Source organism: Leptodactylus fuscus, chromosome 3 (genome assembly GCF_031893055.1).
Source record: "Leptodactylus fuscus isolate aLepFus1 chromosome 3, aLepFus1.hap2, whole genome shotgun sequence".
Lineage (NCBI taxonomy): Eukaryota > Metazoa > Chordata > Amphibia > Anura > Leptodactylidae > Leptodactylus > Leptodactylus fuscus.
In genome coordinates this window covers 44,212,019-44,232,383 of record NC_134267.1, presented here as the reverse complement: position 1 = coordinate 44,232,383, position 20,365 = coordinate 44,212,019, and the positions used below count along the sequence as shown (strand labels likewise).

Below are 20,365 nucleotides of genomic sequence, written 5' to 3'. Positions count from 1 at the left end.
GTTACATTTTATATCCCATACCTTATACACAGTACGAAAACCTTACCCGTGCCTGTATTTACCCACTTCTACAATCACCGCAGACAAAATTGCGGGTACCAGCTAGTGAGCACATATAATGCCAACATATTCACCCAACAATAACACAGCTGATCGCCGAAAGTTTGAGCTGCTTGGCCCTTTGTGATCTCCTAAATGCCAGTGTGTAGGGATGTCTTGCGGACAACCACTTTTAGGTCAAAATGGGTTGGGGGGCATATTAGATCAGTGTGATTGATTCTTGTTCTAGAAATGAAGGCGCTGTGGCAGAAACCCCGCAGTGCAAAGAGCTTTTGGCACTCAAGACTGGCACGGTCCTTTCATTACGAGAATGCTGGTGCCAGCTCACACAATGTTACTGATGCTTGGGACAAGTCTTTTGGACACCGGATGTCCCCTTTTACATTTTTGGCATATTTACATAGATATATCAACCAGTTAGCACACCTTCCATACCGAGTGGTGTCTTTTTTAAGATTTAGCTTTGAGTTTCTTAGAGAGTGACATGAACGTACTTAAGACAAAGTCAGACTGACAAGGAAAATAAATCTAGAACGGTCTAATAAGCTATTAGCAGTAGTCGATGATTTCTGCCCCCGAATAGGTATAATGAATTACAGCCATATAATTCCTTAATCCAAAAGATGAACTTTTGCCAAGAGGTAGTGAAAAAAAAAAAAAAAAAAAAAATTGGACCCGGGCAGCTGCGTCACAAACAAGATTTGATCACTCCCGTCTAGGGTGCCAGGAGATTTGAGACAGATGTTCTCAGACACGCCGCATGCCTAAAACATTTCCAGGGGACGGGCTCTAGTGAGAGAGAGGGAAAGAGAGTGACTTAATAACGGCAGAAACAGCTGGAGTATGCAGGAAGACACAGGAGTCTGTTCTCCCCTAGGTGTTCAGCCTTCCTCATTGCATTACATCTGCTTGTCAGCGCTGGCTGTGTAAGCTGTCATGCAGCGTGCTCCACTTTTTTTTTTTTTTACACTTTCTTTCTCCCAGTGAATAAAGTGCAGCTTTGTGATTATTAATCCCACTCTGGTGACTTGACTTTAAATGTGGTCTTGGAGTAGATCCCGGAGTCCTGTCTGTTAATCTTCCCACTCCTATTTCAGAGACACCACTGGATGCTGAGCAGAGATCACTGACAAGCTGCCGCACTGCTCCTTCATATTTTAATACTTTTTTTTTCCATATTTGGGGAGGAAACCAATGGATACCAAGCTGATCTGTCTATTTTTCCTTTTCTCTGTGCCTCCTCTGGCAGTGGGAAACCAGACAGGGCGCATCAAGGTGGTCTTCACACCCAGCATTTGCAAAGTGACCTGTACCAAGGGCCGCTGTCATAACAACTGCGAGAAGGGAAATACAACTACGCTTATTAGTGAAAATGGTCACGCTGCTGACACGCTGACTTCCAGTAACTTCAGAGTAGGTAAGTACAGCCACAGATGTCTTTAGTATGTGTTATTTCTGCTATGCCTTTACAGCTGCAGTGGTGGGTTTTCGCTAAAATTGTTTAACTCTAGAAGTACCACAGTGGCCATTCATGCAAAATGCAAAATGACATTTATTAACACGCTACAATTGCACCAATCCCTGTAATCGTTGTAGTTGTCATCTGTGCATCATTCTGTTGGGATGGGACTGCTTGCATTTACATTGAGAGTGCCCTGACCTATATATCCCGGGCGCCTCAACATACAGCAGGTCAGTGACGCCATGTCCATACTGCAGGGGATGTCTAGCAGTGTGTATTTACTGTGTGTCCACATGCGGTCAGTGACCCACTTTGCACACGTGCTTCCTGCCCTGTCTAGAAATAGGAAGAAACAGAGACGCCAACGCTTACACTGTACACATAACACAATCCTTATCACCATGGGACGCTTATTTGCTCTTTTTCCTTATATCACTGGTTTATTCTCTAACCCTCTTGTCTACATTTTCTTAATTCACTTTCCTCTACATGAGGCAGCGCTCCTGTGGCGTAAAGTCAGCGTATTGCGCCATTCATCCCAAAGTAGCGCCTCCTTGAAAGGGTCACATATTTAAACATTTACGGTACTTTTCAAGTCATTTCTCACTAGACTTTCTAAACACATTTCTGGCAGGCCCTGTCTGGCTTTCCATGCTGCAGACGTTCACCTCTAAACTGCAGTGTGTGAATGTACAAGAAGGGCAGATACACTTATAATGGGCACAAAGAGACACAATAGAAGTGGCTTAAAATTGACTGTCAATTTGGGTTGGACTCTGTTCATCATATCAAGCACAAAAAGCAGAAATTTTCTATCTGTCTGTCCTAGTAAAACAATATGGTAGCGGAACGTGTGCTCTTTTTGCCAGCACCATGTAACGTCTATAAATATGCTGCAGAGATGGTCATTGTTGCAAAGCTAATGTGTAGTACAGGGCTCCATTGCTTCATGCCCCCATTATGTATAGCTGTTATATGTGTCTTTGACATGAATAGGACCATGCACCCCCTGTTACACACATGTCTTTTTAGCCACCAACGATGTAATGGTGGAACTACGCTGGAAATAACAGGTGCATAGCTACGGGCTTAGTTGTGGCACGGTTTGTGTGCATTTGTTTTTATTGGGTTCACATGGCTTGTCTGATTCACTTGGTGTCCACCGTGGTGATGTTGTGATTCAGCACATATTTCTGTCCATAGTTGGTTAGCTCAGCCTACAATGTCCGTAGCAGGTGCGGTGCTGCATGGAACCAATGCTACTGTATCCCAACTTGTCTCGCTGCTTTATCTTAATGGGAAGAGTAGCAATTTCATTGTAAATGTTACACTGGATCAGCTTGTTGTTGGTTTCTGGCGACATTAATATGATATTAAATATACCGATCTGTAGGCATCATGTTATAGAGCAGGTGAAGCTGAGCAGATTGATATGTAGTTTTTTAGGAAAAGATTCCGTATAACTTTCCACTTATTGATTGAAATCCCTAGTCCTTTTAGACTTAAGAGTCCAGTGGGTGGTCCTAATATGTGACCGATCTCAGTATGTATGCTCCTACAGGAACCTGCCATTCAGAAAATAAGACTCCATAGCATATAAAAAGCATGGCTAGGAGGCAGTATAGCTGCAGCTTCTCTCTCTCTCTCTATCTGGACCAGATTCCCTTTTGTGGTAATGGCTGGATACTAGTGTAAATGTGGCGAATCTTTGGCACACTGTGGTCATTGTTGACGCATTTTGGTACATCTAGTTTAGGTTAAAATTTGTAAACTTGCTAGACATGACTGATCTGGAGTGTCATAAAAAAGTGGCGCGGCTTGCTATGATGCACAAAGAGTGTGCCAAATTGTGTTGCCAAATTCTGGCCCAAGGAAAAGATGGTGAATACTAGGGCTGGGCAATTATAACCTAAATCAAAATTGAGATTAATCTGACATTTTACCTCGATTATGATTACCGTAATAGTAATTATTTAGGCCATATCCCATTAAAAAAACCATGTCCATGACCATTTACTGTATGAGTATGTGTTGGATGAAACTAGCAAGATTCGTATTGTAAAGTTTCCTTCTGACCAAACATGGCCGAACCTAAACTGTTATTATATTCTGGGCTTTCTATTTCTTACGGGGAGATTATCACACATATAAACCAGTGTTATTCACCTCTGCTGGGCTCCAGCATGACTCCCTGTTCACTTTATCACCTCTGCCTGACGTGAGGGACCGCTGAGGCCCAATCACAGTACCCACAGTCCCTGACATCAAGCAGAAGTCCCAAAGAGAACAGTGAGCCGTCCTGGAGCCCAGGAGAGGTAAGTAGCACTGTTTTTTATGTTTCTTCACCTCCACTGGGTCCTGCGTTTATTATAGTCCAGGGCATGAAGACCCCGGAGTATAATAATAGCACTTCTGATTCTGATGTATTCAGTCTGATCGAAACTGCAGGTAAAAGCTCACCAATATTGTAATAACCGAACCGAAATAATCAAGGTGAAATCAAGTCGGTTATCCTGGTTGACATTCGATTTTGGTCCTTCTTTGATTAATCGTCCAGCTCTAGTATATACTTAGAGCAGACAGTGTAATGATATGTCAGATTTATCATCCAGCATAAGTCACTGTGATAAATCTGGTGAATTTTCAGACTGCCTGTCTTAAGTTTGCACCGTGTAAATATTAGTAATCTGGGACTCGGTGTGAGACTTCAAGCTATGACTATAGGGGGAGAGGAGCAGAGAAGTATTGGACATCTGATATCTGTCTCAGGGTGCTGAATAGAGCATAGGCATCACATCTGGAATAACATGTCCATCCAGCAGGCCTAAAGAGAGAAAGTAAGCATGAAAGACACTAAAAATACATTACATCTAATACATCTACAGCTTGGACAAGGACAAGATAACAATAGTTGTTTCCTATAATGGACTGTAATTAGGCCTGTAAATTTGTTTCATATTGTAATGACAGTATTGTGGTTGCTTTGTCCTTACCTAGTACTTCAGTACATTGGCAGCGGCCCACAAGGGGATTTTCTGTGTAACACTTAAACCGACTCTTTTTAAGTGCCCGGATTGAGATTCTCTCTTGGCACCGGAGGAAGATGATATTGCAGAACATGAACGCCTATTTTTTACAATGGAGTCTTTCATGTGTTTGTTAGAATCTCACTATTGCTGGAACAATTTGCAAAGACAGACAACCCCTTTAAATGGAATCTGTCAGCAGAACCCAGCCCTTCCGATAGGTAGGTGATGGTCACCTGTATCAGACAGTATTTCCCCTTGTAATCCCATGCCATTCTTGCAGAGATTTTGCCATAAGCAGTATAAGGTAAGGTACACCCGCTGTACTGTTGTGGGACATTCAGTCCCAGCACTGTCAGCCATATTTAGCGATGTAATGAGAGATTTTATTAATTTATTGATCATAGTCAAACCATGACTGTTACTTCTTATTGCCATGTACATTCATCCTTTGCTTCATGCCCACCTGTAATGGTCTGCACAGCAGCACATTTCTCACTTCCATAGAGGACTTGTCAGCTCTGCGGTCATGTTCTAGTAAATTCTTCTCCTTGGAACAACACTGCTACAATTTTTTTTTCTTAAAACGTTTGTGTGTGCCGTTGAATTGACAACTGGGTGGTGCCATTATTAATGTGGCTTGTCCCTGCAAGGTCCATGCAGTGCTGACAGTGTCAGACATGCATGGGGGTCTTCAATTAAGACTAGAGCTACATGGTGACTTGTGGCCTTGTGACATAAGATTGCAATGTGGCTGAAATTGCAAATAATGATAGAGATAATGTTGTAGTCCAGCAGGTTTGCATTTTGGACATTGTTGGGATTTTAGGTCACAAATCCGTATTAGCATCATGGTGGTTCAGTGGTTAGCACTGTTGCCTTGCAGCGCTGAGGTTCCAGGTCTAACCAAGGACAATATCTGCATAGAGTCTGTATGTTCTTCCCATGTTTGTATGAGTTCCTCAGGGTACTTTGGTTTCCTCCCACACGCCTAAATATACTGATGGGTAAATCGGCTTCCTGTAAAAACAGCCATCCATTGGGGGTGGGCCGCTAACTCCCCTACTCCACAGCACCCCATGAGACATCAAAATCAGACACTCGTCATTTTTATTTTAGCAGAAAATGTGTTATATCTTATGTGGATATATAGTCCGAAACATACTAGTAACCGTTCACGCTACTTGTTAGCGGTGTGATTCATAAGGTGGGCCACTGGGAAACATTGCAGAATATTCCAGCTATCGAGGATTTAGATTTCTCACAAAATGGAAAAAGAAATCCCTTATCTCGCCATCATGTTTACATTCTAGGCCAAGGTTCTTGCCGGTAATGCTATTACATTGCACTGTAAAATATGTAAAGGACTTGAGTAAGAGTGAAGGAATTTACCTGTCATGACTTGTAAGTGCTGGAAGTGAACCAGATGCTCTCACCTCAGGCGGTGTTCTCCTGCCATAGAGCCGGCTTACACTCCATAAAGAAAATGAAACAGGCACCTTTACTTTATAGTGAGGCCCCCATTGTGTATGCTGTCTGAACTGCGCTCCAGCACCGACTGCATTTACTTCTCAAGCAGCTGATATGAACATGGCCTCCCTTGAGCCATGCTCTAAGCTGTTCTATATATTCTGTATGTTACCGCCGCAGACAGCTACAACATGTAAAACAGCTGTTGTGTACTGCGCCATTCTGAAGACCAGCTCCTGGGGATTCCTTTATGTACATGAGGATTGTGGATTTACTGCTTGTATTCACTGATGTATACAGATAATTATCATATTATTATCTGCAGGTCAGATGGCAGATTAAGCAATATCTTTTGTTACAACAAACGTATTGCTGGCCATTTCCTTGATATGTCGCATATACCGCTATGTTAGACGCTCTTCACATTTTATTGTATATCCTTGGCATGTTAAAAGGGTTATTTCCATCTTGGCAAATTGATGCCGGGACTGGAGCAGCTCCTTGCAGGTGCCCACCACCAGGGCAGCCACTCTCCTGTTCTCATAACTCTCATAGAGGATAATAGGAGGTATGGAAACAGTGTAGCACATTTAGCTACTCTGTTTCCAGAACTGTGGAGTAGATTTTTATCTTGGCACCAAGATGAGAATAACCCATTCATGTCATCCCCAGAAGAACTTCTAGGACATACCGTACATTAAGTGGATGCCTAACAACTCCTAACCCTAAAATCGTAGCCTTAGGCTTATTGAAAAACTCATGCATGATGTTTAAGGGGGCTGTCCCTAGAGGGCAGCAAACAGAGGCATTGTTTTCCTTATTACATCCTGGAAAACAGAGTTGCATATTTCCCATAATCCCCCAGTGGAGCAGAAATGGCTTTGTAAGTCTCCATACACCCTTAAAGGTATCCCCAGAACCTGGTCTAGAAGTCTCTCATCTCTGCCAGACCAGTTTTCTCTACACTGTGCTGATGAGTAGTGATGAGTGAATAGTATTTGAATACTAGATTGAAATACCTCCGCTCCCATAGGAATGCATGTAAGAGGCCACACAGCAAGGAGTTAAGCGCCGGCCGCTAATATGCATTCCTATGGGAGCGGAGGTATTCGAATCTAGTATTCAAATGTATTCACTCAACACTACTGATGAGTTCCAACAGATCGAAACAGCGCTGTCTACAGCTGGGATTCTGTTCCTTTTGGAATAGAACTACTGGTTTGGCTAAACCTCACATCATAGCATTAGGCTTATTGAAAAAGTCATGCATGATGTTTAAGGGTGCTGCCCCTAGAGGACAGCAAGCAGAGGCATTGTTTTCCTAATTACATCCTGGAAAACACCCAGTTGTCCATTGATTGATCCATTTCTGGTAGGAATAACTGAGGAATAGCAATACAACAATACAAGTATATACCAAAAAGGACATTACAGAAGAGCTGAAGGTCCTCTTTAAATGTAATATCTTAGAGGAACGTCTTGAGATGCCATAAAAGTGTGATTGGTTGAGTCAAGGCATTGAGCTCACCAATACTCCTGGAAGCAGGGGTGATCTGTGCGTGTTTTCAGAATGGGGGTGGGGGGGTCACTATACATTACAGCAATACAGTGAAGGAATGAAAGGTCACAATACCAAAAAGATCAAATACACCGTACTTGGGATAATGCTGGTGTTCTGTGTAATCTCAGCTTCTATTAGTTTCTATCTGTTCATATAGCATGAAAAGATCAATAAGAAAGGAATTCCCCATCTTACATGGGGTGAGATGTCTTATCTTGTCACATGCAGGAATTCTGTTATCAGATCATTACCGCCATACACACACTGTGTGGTAAGGTTACAGACTGCAGTGAGCGATGTTCATTCCATAACTGGCTTGTACAGAACTAGTTTCTATAACTACAGTTGTAAAGATTAATTCTAAGGGGTTGTTTTGTAATGAGAACCCTATTCCATTGTATACTATGGAGGTGGGAGATCAGTTACAATGCCTGCATACCCACTAGGCTGTCACAAATTATCTGGGGTCATAAACTCATGGCGTATCTCTAGGAAATGAGGTCAGTAGAGGTCCGACCTTTGAGACCACGATTGATTTTGGAAATGAAGGGGTTGCGCTGCTTTCCCTGCAGCTCCAGCATAATCCTATTCATCTTCGTTCTCAGGTTCAGTGGGGCTGTGATAAAATATAAAAATGACCAGTGTTTCCCTGGTATATTCTTTGCTACTCCAGTGCCGCTGCTTCTGCTAGTCTTGTACAGATGATGTGCTGACTACCCATAATAAGCCACCAATTCCATCCAATGCTTGGGCCAGATGACCCAAATTTACAACATCTTAAGTATGTATGATGCTGTAATATCAGGTCTTTAGACCTGAGATTGGAATGGGATTTGCGGTTATAATACAGTCCAGACAATCCAGGCTCATTACAGTCGTGTGCAGGAACACCTAATATAGACTCAAAGGAGCCTTGACTCTTGAGAGGTGAGAAAATTACAAGGTTTATGTCCATTTCATAAAGCCCCAGACAAGCCCTCTAATTTTTATTGGAAATGTTATCCATGCGCTACATAATTTTTTTTGTTTGCTCATATTAAAGGGATTCTATCATTAAAATGAAATTTTTTTGTCCCTAACACGTAGGAATAGCCTTAAGAAAGGCTACTCTTCTCCTACCTTTAGCTGTCTTCTCCACATCACCATTTGGTAGAAATCCCGATTTTCTTCGGTATGCAAATGAGTTCTCTCGCAGCACTGGGGTCAGTCCCCAGCTCTCAAACAGCACTGGGGGCGTCCCCAATGCTGCAAGAGAAATCTCCAGCTTACTGTGTAAGCAGTCACAAGAAAATGGCCGCTTACATAGCTTACTGTGTAAGCGGCCATTTTTCTTGTGGCCTGTGGGCATGCGCAGTTTTCTCTGCCTGAGACCTAGAAGATTGAAACCCAGGACGGAAGAAGACACAAGAAAAGGGCGTTCCAGAAGAAGATAGAGGCGTCACTGGAGCTTTCTCTCGCAGAATTGTGGACGCCGCCAGTGCTGTTTGAGCACTGGGGACCGCACCCAGTGCTGCGAGAGAACTCATTTGCATACAGAAGAAAACCGGGATTTCTACCAAACGGCGGCGTGGACAAGACATCTAAAGGTAGGAGAAGAATAGCCTTTCTTAAGGCTATTTCTACGTGTTAGGGACAAAAAATGTAATTTTAATGATAGAATCCCTTTAAGTGTGTTTTGGGTTTTTTTTTTTTTTTTTTACAAGAGTTCTATATAGGGCTGTATATTATTTATTACATTTATAACATGCGTTTTTAAAGGCATGTTCATGTCCTATAGAAAGTTATTTGGGAAAATTGCCACACCACTTTAAGAATACAACAAAATAGAAACACCACGAACAAAAATCCATTGTTTGTAGTACAGAAGAACTCACAAAAATGGGATAAACCACGGTGAGTACATGACTATTACCAAACTATAGAATACCGTAAAAATCTGTGTCCCACCAGATCCCCAGCTCAGAGCCAAATTCTCCAGTTTTTGCTGCTAGAGCCGATTCTGTTATTTTTACCATGAAAAATCTAGACCCCTGGGTATCCCACCTAGCTATTCTATATCATTGTGGTACTGTACTGATATGTACTGCATGTATACCAGAGGATCCCAGACACTGTTTGATGTGCAAATATTGGACTACTTTCGCACTCTTTGCAAGTTATACAGTGTCCTTCAGACGTATACTGTGAGCTATACAGTATGTGGTCCAATATACAGTATATTTTTTATGGGAAGCCTTTGAACTGGAATAGCAGAGTCTGCCGCACTGTTCCATACATTGACATGCACGAGTCCGACAGAAGCCAAAAAATCCATTCTTTTGGCGTCTATTAGATAAATGGGGCCTTTGCATGCGTTTCATTTATGCAGCATACGTAATGTAAAAGTGACCTAAAGCAATATGTTATATGTAAGAGAATATTGCGCTGTGAATTGACTTGGTCGTACGTCCTCTCCGGCTTACAGGTTCCAGCTGCTTGACTGTTTGTGTCATAAACAAGGAATCCCACAAAGGGGTTGACAAGAGCTGACTAATTTCTACAGAAATCTTGCGGTGAAACCATGTCATTTCTGGGCACAGAATTAGTTGACTCTTGAAATCAGATCTAGGAAGACACGAAAGTATTTTTGTTCATAAGGGAAGATCAAAAGACAAAAAATGACAACCGACAGCTGGTTATTCAGTTCAGTCTGCAAATTCGCTTTTTCTCATTTGGCGTTCAGTAAATTAGCTGGCCGCTTCTTGCCTGAGCTATATAACATCACTAACAGCAAGGAGTATAAATTGTATTAACTCGGTAAATCACAAGTAGTGCGGCCCGGGACACGTGCTTAAAGGGAATGCTATGCCGCCTTGCTTTCAAAGAGCAATTCACTTAAAATTTCATCATGAACTCTTTTGTCAAGTTGATAAAAATTCTAGTGAATATTTATGTGTGTTTCTGGGCAAGCAAGATGACACCTGGTGTGGCTGGAGCTGGAGCTGCCAGGTATATAGTGATTTATTTTCTTGGTGTATACAGTATGGCATATACAATATGTAGGATAAGTAGCCACTTGTTGACTAATAGGGGTCTGAACACAAGTGCCACTAAAAAAATTTCAGCACCATTCCTATTGAGGTGCAATGCAGGGATTACAACTCACCCTGTTTTAGTGAAAGGAGCCAAGGTGTAGTACTATACCTAGGTATCTGATAGGGAATAGATTACTGGAGCGTCACTCATGTAGGATACTCCTGAAAAGAAGCCAAGTAAGGCTACGTTCACCTCTACGTTGGAATCTCCATTTGTAGACTTCATCACAGCATGCTTCAAAAAGATCCAGATGAAAAAGTAATATCCAGAGTAATAAATAATCCTGACTCTGTACATATAATTATATAATATAACTAGTAATATCGGAGAAAGACAACTTCTAAATTGCAGGAATTCTGGAACTCTGTGTCTGATAGATCAAGATATACGCTGCTTGGAGCAAGTTTTGCTCACTGCTTTTCAATCCTTATTAGGAAAAAAAAATGGTCCGAGCACCGTACCTTATGTAAGTCTTATTTCCGTTCTGACAAGCGTTATACCGGGCTGTACGTCCCGCCAGATCTTGCTACTGTATTCCAAGAGATTGGCAGCTATTCAGTGGTGGTGACATATCAAAACAAAGAGAATATTATGTTATCTGTGGGTAAAATTTCAATCTTGAGGTCGGGGCCCTACTTAGTGTCAATGCCCAACAGCGCTTTAAGCGCTTTTTGATTGTGACTCACTACATGGGGCATTAAACGTTCTATCCACAGTATAGGACATTGGTATATTATCCATGGGGTCCATTACTTGGACCCTCACGAGAACAAAAAAGGGTGAGAACACAGAACGTGCTTATAGTGTAGATGAGTTTGCAATGGGTGTTGGAAATAAAAATGTACAGAGAAATGGACCAGTTGGTCCCTCACCTTCAGGTGTTGTCAATGAGTCAACACAAATGGAAGCATAGAGGTTGAGGTGGCTGCAGAGTCTACAGACTGGTCACCGAGGACCAGACGGTAATGGAAGGAAGGAGGCCAATGGCTAGCGATGGACATCTGCGCTCTCTGGTCCACAGATTGGAATGTCCTCAAGATGAATAAAATATAGGACCTTTATTGGACAAAAACTTACTGCAAAACGCATTTTGAGCTCCACAAGCTCTTCTTCAGGTGCACAATTACTTGACACATCTGACCTCACCTAGCAAGTAATTGTGACCTGAAGAAGAGCTTGTGGAGCTCGAAACACTTTGTGCAGTACATTTTTGTCCAATAAAGGTCATATATTTTATTCACCTTGTCGACACTCCAATCTGTGGACCAGAGAGCGCAGACGTCCATCTCTAGCCACTGGCCTCCTTCCTTCCATTACTTGGACCCTGTACAGATCAGCTCTAGGCACACATTCACCCCATCCATTGCATCGGCTTCTAAAACAGCTGATCTGGATGGGACCAGGGCGGACCCACAGATCATAAAATAATGGCCTATGGGTATAAAAAACATATAGAAAACATTTTCATTAATATAACAATATGTAGTGCCATTCAGGGGAGGTGGTGGAGCTTGTATTGACACGGGATGGACATAACTGTTGCCTCCAGTTTGATAGGAATTAAAATCTAGGTATAATATAAATTGCATTAATTATTACCATATAAAATGAACAACTCTTATTAAACCTGAAACATAATACAGTGTTTCACTTATGCACAGAAACCTCTTTCTTGGAACCCAGATTAACCGAAGCTGAGTACACCATTGCCGGTTTCCTTTGCTTACACAGTGTTTTACCGCAATATATGTTTTGTTTGTCTTCATTTACTAGTATATTATAGTTCATTTCTTGAAATGTATGCATTTTTTAATCTTTAGTTGAGCTGGTTCAAAGCCCAGACCCATAAGGCGAAGGCTGACTTGAAGCATGATCTAAAACATACATCCAATGTTTATAGCAAGTGAACCTTTGTCATGGGTATTCCTTTCATTATAAATTAGTCTATAGTATCATGCTTTATGCTAGTTGGTTATTTATAGGATTACATTGGTCCGGGATCATTTGTTTTGGCTCTAATGCTAACATCTTGAAATATGTCAAGAAATCTCAGTGTCTGAAAACTGCGATGGAAGGTGCTTCGTTCCGAAGCCCTTGTTTAAGTTGAAGGTTTTTGGCTGGCTCCCATGCAGACGTCTTAGTCTCGGTTTCAGATGGCTGCCATCAAATGAACTTTGGTGATTAATTTATGGCATGAAAACTGTGCCAGGGGAAACTCTGAAAGCTAAACAGTTTATATGTCTGATTTTCCAGTATTAAGGTGCTGTGTAAAGCTGGTTGACCTGAAATCGTAGAATTCCCTGATGACAGACCAAAGATGGTATCCGAGGAAGTCTTGAATTAGTGACTAATGTCAATCTTTCAGAAAGAATTATAAGAAGAGAAAATATTAAGTCTCTTAAATTTAATAAAAATAAGAAGTAATTACACCCTGGCATAAATGCATTTGTGGGTAGTCACTTGTGTACCTAAGAGGAAAAGCAAACTCCATGTTATGGCGCCTCGCATGGTCACTGACTGACAGAAAACCCTTTTGTTGGGGCAACACGGAGGCTCAGTGGTTAGCATTGTAGCCTTGTAGAGCTGGAGTCCTGGGTTCAAATCCTGCCAGGAACAAGTGCAAGGAGTTTGTATGTTCTCCCTGTCATTGCATCCATTTCCTCCCATTCTACAAAGACATACTGAAAAAAAGTACATTGTGATCCCTATATGGAGCTCACAATTTACATGTAAAAAAAAGAAAACCCTTTTGTTGGAACTAGTGCCCGTTTACTAAAGATGATGGGGATCCATTGGGCTGCCACAAATTTGGCTTTGGGTGAAACTCAGAATCAGAGTCTTAGAAGATTCCTTTAAACCAAATACAGATACTTGGATATATACTGCTGCTGGGGGTCTCCAGGTTGATACCCTAGACAGAAAGATAGTCTGATGGGCAAGGGTCATAGGGACAAAACGATAAAATATACGGAAGTCAGGAGGGTCGGAATGTGACTATGGAAATTATTTGGTCTGGTAACCACTTTTCTACTCTGTTCATTTTATGTGTTGTTAACTATGTATGGAGGGCTGTTGCCCATTTCTGGGGACATGGGGTACAGCTCTGTTGTTCACTTAGAAGAAGCTTAAAGGGGTTGTCCCATCACAAGGATCCTATCTATACTGCTTGTTAATGTGGATGTAAGACTTTTCCTAAATACACTGCTTCAGCAAAACTGCTTTGTTTGTCCACTATCTTACTTTATTCAATTTTTTGTGGCCACAGCCCTGACTTAGCTGCTCATGAGTCAAGTGATGTATCTGCTGCTCTCAGGGGGGAGGGAGGAGGGGCTAAGTGCACGGGAGCGAGCCTGTGTATCTAGCTATTCCTGTGTCTACACCACGTGACCTAGGTCCTACACTCAGATAGAGGAGAGGAGCTACTTTCATTTATTCTGTTCTCCCAGTTATCAGGCTAGCTAATACAATTGTGTTCATTATGGCAGAGACAGGCAGTCTCTGTATGTAACACAGAATGGAGTTGCTTCTGCCTGTACTTCATAGTCCAATATGGGTGGGCGGAGCTACATGCAAATTTGGGGGTGGAGCTAAACAACAGGTTGCCTGTGAAACCCCACCCACCAAATGATGCAAGAAACCAGGAAGAAAGAAGATTTTACAGCAGTGCAGACTGGTGAGTATGTGAGGTGGGAATACCCCTTTAAGAGGCATTAGGGTTTTCTTTCCTTTTATCTATCGACCCCTGAGAGGACAGGTAACAGTAACAAGACATTTATGGTTGGTAGATTAGAATTTTCTGGTTTTCATAGGACTCTCGTGTAATGGTAACTAAGGTCTTCAGTCATCTTCATCGTCCTTATGCTTGGAAATCCCAACTCCCCCATTGTACATGCTTCAGACGTTTTCCAGGTTCCTTTCAGTCGTGCTGCGTGAAAACAAGGTTTATTCTTACAGGAGGACTATTCTATAATAATCGCCCCCTTTCATACAGTTTTAATTTCTTTATTTCCCTTTCCCTTTGCCAGATACTGATGAATAATGTGGCAATGAAAAATTCACATGCAATTTTCGAGAAAGCTTGCTAGAGATTCCATATCCAGTAAACGTACATGTCTGGATAACAACCATTCTCTATTCTTATTTTTAGGGTGTTTGTTTTATTTTCCCATTTCATTTCACCTTATTGACTTATTTTCTCAGATTTTCCAGTGCACTCATTTAGACCGAGCGAGAAATGAATAGAAGGTTGTACTAAGAGTAGAAGTTATAGATTCCAGGCAGCCTTGATCCGTCAGCCATTTATAATACAATATGCTTCCATGTCCACGTGCTTTGGTATAGGAGGATACAGCATCCATTTTCAGTTAGTACATGTGTTCCAGGATTAGGTTCAGACGCTGAGTCTAATGTTTTATGACGTAAGGCTATCATCGCTATGTAGAGGACTTCTGATCATTCACTTTCTCTTTTGTCACATATGACTAATAATTGATACGCTTGAGAGATGACTGGAGTCTTGTGGCTGAATGAGTATGACATTCCTCCGGTTCATTCACTCGACATTTCACAAGACATTATGGGTTAGTGACTTTGAAGAACAAACATTAGAAGATGGTGCGGTTGCGGTTGACGGTAGAGTTTCAGGCTAGGATGAGGATTGGATTTCTCCTATCTAAACCACAATCTTTAAGGGGTTTTTTTTAGGATTTTTTTTTCTTTTGATGGCCTGTTTTTGGGAAGGCCATCAATATCTGGTTTGTGGGGTCCACACACTAGTCAGCTGTTTTGGACTACCGCCATGCTTGGTACTATAGAAGAAGTTGGCTCTGTATATCGTACATTGCCGTGCTATTACAGCTCAGCTCTCATTCACGCCTTGGTGACCAGAGCTGCACTAGCATTACACAGCCACAATACAGTGTACTGTACCTTCTGCTTTACAGTACCCAAACCAGGATGTACCCCCCCACACACCAATCAGATATTGTTGGTCTATAGGGCATTAAAAAAATCCTGAATTCACTTGTATGGAGACCAAGCTGCAAACAGGCCATGTGACCAATGAACATGAATTTACATAGCCTATGAAGTGGTAATGGCGTTCACCACTTTATATCTTTTGGGTCTTGGGTGTCGGACCACGGCTAGTCTTCAGTTGATGACCTTCAGGCCAACCAAAGATATCTGGATTCCCCTTACATGTCCTGTACTAATAGTAGATACTTAGGTAATTGTGTAATTCCATGGCCTTCTTTATGTATATTTATTATATGTTTTTTTTTTCTGCTTAAACTTACCCCTCTTTGCAGGTTCACTATCAAAACCCTCTTTTGTCAGGCCTGTCCTCTGCTCTCCAGGTATTGTTCTGCTTCCTTTTCCTTTAACACTGGTGTGTTTTCCTTCTCGCCTTGTACGTTCTCCAGTCTAACATTTGCTAAACCAATAATCTTTAATGCATGCCACTGCTCTGACGGTTTTGTTTCTTACATAAATTCAAAAATAGCTTTTCCATCGAGGACAGAATTCTTCTTGGAGTGCACTTTTTACAGATTTACTTTAAAATCCCTCTGGCTGAAGCTGAAAACTGCATTTTTAATCAAAAGTTACAGAAGCTTTTTCACTTAAACATTGTTTACAAGGAACCAAACCAGGCAAACTGCACAGGACAAAAATCACCACCGTCCATGGAATATCTGAAATACATGTGTTTGTCAAACCATTGGTCAGAGATGGTTTATTACATACGTCAAATAAATACCTGATATATGGAGGTTCTTCAGATTCCTCTAGGAGTCTGAGGACAAGTGGGGTCCCATCACTCCCATGACCCTTGTACTGTCTGGAAAGGGCTGCTAAAAATAGGGCACATGGCCGAACCAAGCATGCTGTTATCCCTTGACTCTTGTTGTACTGGGCAAGGTGAACTACATGGAGAAATTCATTGCTCAGATTGTTAAAGACTATGAGAGATATATGGGAGACAGAATACATTGATTGATCTTCACCCATATCTAGAGATATCTAGAGGGCTGTATAGATCTTTTACGGGTATATTCAAGACATTGCGTACATTGTTGTAGTTTCTTGTTGACGTGTATCAATAGAGTTTGTGTGTTTTTTACCCGGACACAAAGTCCTCCATGTCTGACTTTGTGTCCGGCTAAAAAAAAAACGGTTTCCCAGTAGATAGGCAGAAGACGCACATGGGCGGTCACCTTTGCAAACCCAGTCAAGTGAAAGGGTTTGAAAACTGACCGCCAGGTTTCAGTCCCCTGTCCAGTCTCACGGGGCAGAAGAAGGAAACCGGCCGGATTGGCTAAACCGGAGACCAGGCGCAGATGTGAACCCGCCCTTAGCATGAATACCTTGGATTTTCAGACATCTTTATTGTGACAATAAACATGATATTTTAAATATAACTATTAGTCAGTGACCAAGATTCATTCCCAAAGGACTCAGTGACCGTCATCATGGGGTATGTAAAAAATTCCAAATGCAGTGTAAACAGTGGAGCCTATTAACTGAGTCTAAGAACAGAAGTTTGTGAATGTGGTGAAAGGTCCTCCTTAACTCTTAAAGGGATCCTATCATACAAACACTTTTTTTTTCTTAGTAAAGGCTATTCGTCTCTTACCTTTCGTTGTCTTCTCCGAGCTGCCGCTCCGTAGGAATCCCGGTTCTTGTCGGTATGCAAATTAGTTCCCTCACAGCACTGGGGGTGGGCCCCAGCACTCAAATAGCACTGGGGGCGTCCCCAATGCTGCCAGAGAACTCAGCGCCGCCTCCATTTTCGTCAGGAACATCCTCTTCATCCTCTTCTTCCGGTTCAGGTCTCAGACTTCTAGTCCTTGGGCAGAGCAGACTGCACATGCCCACAGGCCACGAGAAATTTTTTTCTATTTTCTCGTGGCCTGTGGGCATACACAGTCTGCTCTGCCCGAGGCCTAGAAATCTGAGACCTGTGCCGGAAGAAGAGGATGAAGAGGACATTGCTGATGAAGATGGGGGCGGCGCTGGAGAGCGTTTTCTGGCAGCATTGGGGATGCCCTCAGTGCTGTTTGAGCACTGGGGCCCACCCTTAGTGCTGCAAGAGAACTAATTTGCATACCAACAAGAACCGGGATTATTACAGAACGGCGATGCGGAGAAGACAACGAAAGGTAGGAGACAAATAGCCTTTACTAAGGTTATTCCGATGTGTTACTAAGAAAAAAATGTGTTTGTATGATAGGATTCCTTTAAGTACTATCATGGTGTCTGTCATAATAATATGTGTATGATAGTGGTGTATGACAGACACTGTGATAGTACTTAAGGGTTAAATAGAGTATTTAAAGGGGATGTCAGTTAGATAAAAAAAAAAAAAAATTAGAAATCACCTTAGTCATCTTGTAGCAGAATTTGTGGCATCACTGCCAAGCAAATACAGGTAGCCTTTCCACTGAATTGAAAGGGGATTGAGACAATTTTTTTCAGTTTTTTATTTTTTACATTTATTGTAGACAATTTTATGTAATTCAGTTTCCCTAGGACACCGCCCTTAAGTATTATGGATCTGTATTGCTAATGACACTGTATAATTTGTAATACGTCTGTATGGTGGATCCATATTACAGACATACTGACCAATCTGCTGATGTCCAACTCATCCTGCGATTAGCTTCCTGTTTCACCCCTTATTGTGCCTGAGACCGCCATTTGTTTTTTCATCATCTAAACATACCTTTTGTCATAGCTGTTTCTTTGTATTGCCACACACAGCACTGTGAACCTGAGATCTGCTTGTTTGTACTACAGCTTGTCCTTTATGTCTACCTGGGCATCGATGTAGTGCACATCTTCTCTGCCAGCCTCTCAGACCAGATTGCGGTTGTACAATATCAGAATTCGTTAAAGGGGTTGTCCAGTTTCAGATACCTTGGTCATAGAACACACAGGTGCACAGCTCGTTACCAGGCAGATGTCTGATTACTGTAACGAGCTGTGCACCTATGTGTCCATAACATGACCATGGACTGTATATCACATGACCATGGACTGTATATCACATGACCTTAGATTGATGTTTATCCATTGAGAGTAAGCTGAATGAATGACAGGCAACAGAGATCTAGAAAATTAGGAACTGATGCAGAAAATATGTTGGAACATTGTAGAACTTTTCATTAAACAAACATTAACATTTGTCTGAACAATTGGTCTGAAACTGGGCAATCCCTCTAAGAAATGTTTTCCTTAGCTAATTGATAGTGTTAACGTGTTACTTTATAGGGAAGTCTTGGGGATTTGGCAGGGTAGACCCCCCTGGGCTTCAGAATCCGCGTCAAAATCCTGCTCAAAAAAACTCCTCCCATTGAAATCAATAGGAGACCCGGTCATTTCAAGAAGTGAGCTGCCCTTTCTTCAGGTGGATTCCGCGGCTAAAACGTCCGATTCGCGACATCACCCTCCAGACTAGGCCCTTTCATTTGGGCCTAATGCGGAGCGGAAAGCCACAACGGGATGCCAGTGTACTGCAGCGGCATCCTGTCGTGGCAGCCGCGACGGAATGTATACGTGCGGAACCCCGTGTGAACTAGCCCTAACACTTCTATTTCACAATATTCCATATTGTCCTGGGAAGAACATTTCTGTTTGCAATATTTAAAATATATTCTGTCATCTGCTGAACAGCCAGTGAGGTGAGACGTGTTACGAAACGGTACCATTGACCTCTACTGACCCCCACCCACCCCCCTTATTTCAAGGCACCTCTTCTTATTTTCTGGATTAATGTGCTGGTGTTAAATTGCCATAGTGTTTCTGCTTTTGTATTATTAACCTCTATTTGTATCTAAAATTAGATTAGAATTAGTCATAAATCTGCTAAACTTTGGGCAAACGTTCAATGTTTAGATTCATTGAATATACAATTTTTCTTGTGAAATATAAAATCACACAGCCGTGTTGTCTAGACATATTGTAAACTACTGTAGCAGGTTTATGTAGTGTTTAAATGAAGGTTTGCTTTTATTTTTTAGTCATTTGTCATCTTCCTTGCATGAATGGAGGCCAATGTACAGCTCGAGACAAATGCCAATGTCCACCTAATTTTACCGGCAAGCTCTGCCATATCCCAGTGCAGAACGGAAATGGACAAAAGCAGTATATGCAAAACTCAATAAAAGCATCAGGATCTCACGTAATCCATTCTACACACACCTTACCACTCACCGTAACAGGACAACAAGGTGTTAAAGGTAAGTAGGATTTTCTGCATATTTGAAGGTGTTATTGTGGATGCAGCATTAGAAGCTTTAAGGGTAAGTTCACACGGAGTAACGTGCCGCGTGATGTGGCACGTATATGGCGTGTGAGACTTTGCGGGCCGTATACGCTCCCATTGATTTCAATGGGAGCCTGGATCGTATACGCCGCGTTATTTTGCGGCCGTGATTTTGCGGCCGCAAAATAACGCACCGTATACGCTCCTAACTCCCATTGAAATGAATGGGAGCATTTTGAGCGCGTCATCTGCCGGCACATGTATACGTGCCAGATTGCGCTCCACTTTCCTCCATGTGAACTCCCCCTAACAGGGAACTCTGAGGCCACCAAGTACCGTATATATATATATATATATATATATATATATATATATCCTAGTAGATCACACATGTTCTCTTAGGGGGTGTTCACACTACTGCCGCTGTCCACCCCATAACAACTGAT

The 20,365-nt window shown here is 42.0% G+C and overlaps 1 protein-coding gene and 1 long non-coding RNA gene across 3 annotated transcripts in view; one reads left to right on the top strand and one right to left on the bottom strand.

The window, feature by feature from the left end:
- Positions 1 to 20,365, top strand: part of LTBP1 (latent transforming growth factor beta binding protein 1) — a 228,226-nt gene that overhangs the window by 112,590 nt on the left and 95,271 nt on the right. The window contains exons 5-6 of one of the 2 annotated variants that reach the window (XM_075267491.1): positions 1,310 to 1,477; positions 19,675 to 19,893. In XM_075267491.1, coding sequence (XP_075123592.1) covers positions 1,310 to 1,477; positions 19,675 to 19,893 — 387 coding nt within the window. The remainder of the gene's footprint in view (positions 1 to 1,309; positions 1,478 to 19,674; positions 19,894 to 20,365) is intronic. The other variant, XM_075267493.1, reaches the window with a different exon arrangement.
- The window catches only part of LOC142197309 (uncharacterized), a 644,898-nt gene that overhangs the window by 547,775 nt on the left and 76,758 nt on the right, over positions 1 to 20,365 (bottom strand). The window lies entirely within an intron of this gene.